The 6,139-nt window shown below is 39.6% G+C and overlaps 1 protein-coding gene across 1 annotated transcript in view; it reads left to right on the top strand.

The window, feature by feature from the left end:
- The window catches only part of Ubr4 (ubiquitin protein ligase E3 component n-recognin 4), a 116,225-nt gene that overhangs the window by 39,841 nt on the left and 70,245 nt on the right, over positions 1-6,139 (top strand). Inside the window, exons 33-36 of the mRNA XM_026782272.1 lie at positions 3,433-3,439; positions 4,074-4,172; positions 5,334-5,525; positions 5,991-6,061. Of these exons, the coding sequence (XP_026638073.1) occupies positions 3,433-3,439; positions 4,074-4,172; positions 5,334-5,525; positions 5,991-6,061 (369 nt within the window). The remainder of the gene's footprint in view (positions 1-3,432; positions 3,440-4,073; positions 4,173-5,333; positions 5,526-5,990; positions 6,062-6,139) is intronic.

The following is a 6,139-nucleotide window of genomic DNA, read 5'->3' as shown; positions in this document are numbered from 1 at the left end:
AATATACAGCAAGCCGACAGATCACATCAAATAAAATGGAGATAAATTCAAAGCGATTCCACTAAAATCAGGAACAAGACAAGACTGTCCACTATCTCCTTATCTCTTCAACAAAGTTCTTGAAATTTTAGCAATACCATAAGACAACAAAAGAATATCAAGAGGATTCAAATTGGAAATGAAGAAGTCAAAATTTTGTTATTTGTAGATGATATGATAGTGTACTTAAGTGAACCCAAAAACTCTACCAGAGAACTCCCACAGCTGATAAATACCTTCAGTGATTTGGCAGAGTACAAGATCAACTCAAAAAATTCAACAACCTTCCTATACACAAAAGATAAAGAAGCTGAGAGGGAAATCAGAGAAACATCACCTTTCACAATAGCCACAAATAACATAAAATATTCTTGGGGTAACACTAACCAAGAAAGGAAAAGGCTTATTTGACAAGAACTTTAAGCCTTTAAAGAAAGAAATTGAAGAAAATACCAGAAAATAAAAAGTTCTCCTATGCTTTTGGATAGGAAGGATCAACATAGTAAAAATGACAATTTTAACGAAGGCAATCTATAGATTCAATGCAAACCCCATCAAAATCCCAACACAATTCTTAACAGAACTTGAAACTACAGTACTCAACTTCGTATGGAAAAACAAAAACCCAGGATAGCCAAAACCATCCTATAAAATAAAGGAACTTCCAAAGGCATTACCATCCCTGACATCAAGCTCTATTGCAGAGCTACAGTAAGGAAAACAGCTTGGTATTTGCATGAAAACAGAGACATTGACCAATGTAATCGAATCGAAGACCCAGATATTAATCCTCAAACCTATGAACACCTAATTTTCGACAAAGGAGTTAAAATTATACAATGGAAGAAAGAAAGCATCTTTAACAAATGGTACAGGCATAACTGGATGTCAACCTGTAGAAGAATGAAAATAGATCCATATCTATCACCATGCCCGAACTGGGCCTTGCCCTGAAGTCAGACTGATGATTATCTTAAATATCACCATCGAACCTTCATCCAACACAGATGGAAACAGAGGCAGAGGCCCACATCGGAGCACTGGACTGAGCTCCCAAGGTCCAGTTGAAGAGCAGGAATGAAAATATGAACAAAGAGGTCAATACCATGAGAGGTGCATCCACTGAAACAGTTTACCTGAGCTAATGGGAGCTCACCAACTCAGCTGTACTGGGAAGGAACAAGCATAGGATCAAACTAGTCCCTCTGAATGTGCCTGACAGTTGTATGGGTGGGCAGACTGGGGGGCTACTGGCAGTGGCACTGGGATTTACCTCATTTTAGGTAGGGGCATGTGGATTAGAAATGTTAGATAGGAGGAACAGAGATGAGAAAGAAACATAGAGACGTAACATAGTACTGTGAGGGCAAATTAGTGAATACCAAATACTGAGTCTGCCCACATTTCATTTTCATATACTTTTTATAACCCAAAAGGGAGGAAAGAAGGCAAAAGGCTACTTTAACATACACAAAGGACAGCCAGATATACTTGAGACATCGAGCTCCTCCTCTTGCATCAAGGCTGGGAAAGGCAATCCAGCATAAGAAATAGGTTCCCAATGCCAGCTTAATCCTGGAAAGAACCTAGATGTCCCTCTACCAAAGTATGGATAAAAAAAAATTGTGGTACATTTACACACTGGAGGATTGCTCAGTGGTTAAAAAAAATGATATCATGAAATTTGCAAGCCAGTGAACAATAAAAGACCATCCTGAGTGAGGTAACCCCGACTCAGAAAGCCAAACATTGTGTGTACTGACACATAAGAAGATATTAGATGTAAAGGTTAACCAGACTGAACATCATGTTTAAATGCAGCTCCTGCATTAAAAAAAAAAATAGGTGATGTAAATATTTCAACTCATCTACTCATGAAAGAAGCACCGTTTGTAAAAAATAGTTTGTAATTTCAACCAATGTGTTTGTTTCTTCATCCTACTTCGCTTGATAACCATAATTTTATATACTTCTAAATTCAAGTCAGTATTTCCTTGAAACTTTGCCAAAATGTTTTGTGGGAACAGTGAGATTAAAGGGATACTGCATTAATAAAAATCTTCTCATCAGAAGATTATCAACTTGATAATATGCTTTGTAATTAGTGTTTTAATAGAAAATTGTTTTGTCATGTTCTTTGCAAAAAGTATTTCTCTATAAATATAAAATGAAAGTAATGGGTATTCCAATGATTGCCAGTAGGTATAGAAATACTGACAGCATTGCTGACTGATTTTTTTTTCAAATTACTTCCATTTGTTATACTCAGGAAATTATTTTGAATTCACATTTTGGCTTTCATTATAAAACCTTTTTATTGATCATTTCTATTTCTACAGAAGTCCCATTGTCAATTATGAAAGTTATGTCTTATTGAAATAATACCTACTTGGAACTCCTATGAAGAAGTATAATTTTCTGATGAAATATACTGATTTCTGCCTTAGTATTTAAACTTCTAGACTATTTCATTGTAGAAACTGTTTATGACTTTTAGAGGGTAATTTCTACCTCTTACAGCAAAATTGCCTAATTAGCCACCAGTGGGAGGGGGCTGCTAAATTTTATGGAGATTTACCCTTCAAACGAACAAAGACTTTTCAAATTAAGTTTTCAGGAAGACATAGACACTTCTCTAAGATACACAAAATGCATTTGTTCATCTAAAATCTTACCTAAAACATTCACATTACAGAACTGTTTCTTCAGCAAACATGATCCAAAAGCAACCACCATTTAGTAAATATGTTCATTTTCTCAGCACTTTACAAAAGTTATCATTTGTGAGACACTTGAAACTGAAGTAGACACATAATTATAAAAATGCCAAGTTATAATTTTATGAGTGCTCCCAACACAATAGAGTATCACAGTGAATTTGCCCACAGAATGTTGGTGCTATAACCATGACCTGTAAGGTACAATGCAATCAAATAGTAAAGCACACATTTCTTTGCCTCCCATTAAATAAAAATGATAACGAATCAAAAAGAACCAAGGAACGAACCCAGATTCAACAGGGTTGACATAAAAAGAAATGAATATATTCATATAATAGAAGAAATGCTGTGGGGTTGGTTGCACACTCACACCACTTATAAGTGGATATTGAAAATGTTTAGTGATTTACAAATTTCTAAAGTAGAGTGCTTGTTGTAGTTGAGGAATAATACTGTAAGAACAAATATCATAAACATTTTTCTATAATAAGCTTGAGATGCTTTTCAGCAATATGAATAATAATGTGGCAAATTAAATTTCTATCCGAGGCTATGTACTTCACATCAGTTCCTTTGACCTTTCTTCCACCTACTAACAGCCTATAGCATCTATAGTGCTATTATTTATTATCTCTTAGAAAGTTCAAGGTTCCTCACTTTTCATGTCTTAAAGCTACACTGTAAAAAAGAACGGATCAGAAAAAGAGACAATGAATAGAAGCACGCCAAAATTAGGGACAATAAATAATAGAAATAAATTAGGAGTATTATCGTCTATTCCTAGTTGTTAGGAAAATCTAGTAATTGTGGTATCAACATTGACATTCTCCTCAATGAAACAACAGTATGTTGATATCTCAGTCCCCAGCGTAGGGAGACTCAGAGGCCAAGGTTTGGGAAAGATTGCAGTTAGATGAACTCGTGAGACAGACTCCTCTCATGATACATCCCCTTCCCATCACACAACTCACTCTCACACACACACACACACACACACACACACACACACACACACACACACACCTTTGAGACTGGGTCTCACTATATAGCCTAGGCAGTCTCAAACACAAAATACTTGTTTGAACTTCCTCAGTGCTGGGACTATAGGCACATGTACTATGCCTAGCTGTCTTCATTATTTTTAGTGGAGTTTCCTGGTTCTTTGTCACAAGTCCTGGAGAAATAATACTGAATGCACTGTTTGTCCTAAGACCAGCCAAGCCCAAGCCATGTTCTCAGTGCTCTGTGAACAGATTCCTGTGCTTGACAGGTATCTCAGATTGATTAGAAGTGGTCCTTCCACTGGTGCCTTAGATGATTGTGTGTCTTCTTTCTTTGCTTTGGGACAGCAAGAAGTACCTGTCTCAGAAGAATGTGGTTGAGAAACTGAATGCCAATGTAATGCATGGAAAGGTAAGGAAAATGAGGAATGCTGAGGGCAGGGAGCCAGGAAAGAGCTTCGGTCAGATAGAAGTCTGCCTCTGGAGCTCTTATGTATCTTGGCCTGCAGGAAGTGACTCTTGACTGGTAAAGTGTACCTGCTGACTGCATGCCTTCGGGCCTCTTGCAGGTCTCAGGAAGTGATGCTCTGAGAAGGACTCAGCAGAGTCCTTCTAAGCACAGGGACTTGTTGCTGCCTGAGATGCTCCTGTGTTGCTGCCTTGGGTCAGTGTTACGTGGGTGAGGGGTGGTATTCTAAGCCCTGGTCCAGATGCTGCAGCTGATCAGTGTGCCTGCAGAGCTCTGGACTGTGCAGAGGGGCTTGAGGATGACAAAAGTCTTAGGTTAAGTACTTTGCTTGGTTCCCACCCATGAAACCTAGCAGGGTGGCTAGATTCAGGGCAGGGCTCTGAACCCCAGTAAGTTTCTCCCTCCTTAGCTACTAATTATTGTCCTTTTGGTACTGAGTTGTCAGAGTAGAGAGGCTCCTGGGAATTTAGAAATCTGAGTCAGATATCTGACTTGGTGGTTATAGGTATATTAATGCTTTAAAATTTATTTTATGTTATTGTATTTTTAATTGGGGGAGGGTTGAGGTGGAGTCTCTGTTGTAGTTCTGGCTCTCCTGGAACTTGATATATTCAGGCAGGCCTTGATTTCAGAGATCCACCTACCTCTGCTTCCCTTGTGCTGGGATTAAAGTCCTGCACCACCATGCCTGCCTTTCTATTTTAATTGTGAGAGAGAGCCTACAGAGACTAGAAAATGGTGTTAGATTCCCCTGGAGCTGGAGTTGAGGGCTACCTAAAGTCCTCTGTAAGCAGCTTGTGCTCTTCACTACTGAGTGTCTCCCCACTCTCTGTCTGCTGGACTTTTAAGAGAAACACAAAGCTAACTGCTATGGTTTGCTTCTCTTTTGGTCATTGGAGCTGTTTCTTTCTGCAGCATTTAGAACCTGTTACAGCTTGCATGAATGATAATGTTGACAGCAGGAGAATGCTGATGAGACTCTTAGAAACCCGTCTTGTCTTGAGGGGCCTTAGTTTCCTTATTTACTTCATTCTCCCAGTCCCAGATGTACTTTATCTTGTAAGATAAGTTGAGAACTGAAGCTTCTGTGGGTTTCTCTTGCAGCATGTGATGGTCTTGGAGTGCACGTGTCATATCATGTCTTACTTGGCTGATGTCACAAATGCCCTGAGTCAGAGTAATGGCCAAGGACCCAGTCACCTCTCCGTGGATGGGGAAGAGCGTGTCATTGAGGTGGATTCAGACTGGGTAGAAGAGTTAGCGGTGGAGGAGGAAGATTCCCAGGCTGAGGACTCCGTAAGTTCTAAGTAGAGAAAGGAGTAGCTGTCTAGCATATTTAAGCCTTCTTGCCCACATGCCTAGTGCAGGACTCTGCTCTTGTGCTTTTTTGGGCCTGCAGAGCAGATATACCAAGCCAATCTCTTAGTGAAGTTGTTTTTAAATGAGTTATACCTTTCTTCTCTCTGGAGCTACTTGTTCTGCTTCACCCAAGTTTGGGGTGTGTGGGGGTGCATTCTTCATGGTGGGGGGGACCTTCAAAAGCATTAAGGGTTTTTATTATCTGCTCCCCCCCACCCTCAAAGCAATAGAAGATTGCACTTGAAATTGCAGGAGGCTCTCCGATAACTGGCTCTTTCAAGCCAGGGCAGGTTCTCACTAGTCATGGGTATATCTTTCCATGGGATATGGGAGGATGTGCTTTTATGGGTCCCTATATGCAGAGTTATGTGTCTGACTAAAAAGACATATTGATCTTTGAAGGATGAAGATTCTCTCTGCAATAAACTCTGCACCTTCACCATCACGCAGAAGGAATTTATGAACCAGCATTGGTGAGTTCTTTTAAAGTGAGGCCAGCTGGGCCTCCAGTGCTGGGACCTGTGACTTACTGCTGGTTTCTGTTCTTTGTA

Source organism: Microtus ochrogaster, chromosome 10 (assembly GCF_000317375.1).
Source record: "Microtus ochrogaster isolate Prairie Vole_2 chromosome 10, MicOch1.0, whole genome shotgun sequence".
Taxonomy (NCBI): Eukaryota; Metazoa; Chordata; class Mammalia; order Rodentia; family Cricetidae; genus Microtus; species Microtus ochrogaster.
This window is presented reverse-complemented; position numbering and strand designations above follow the sequence as displayed.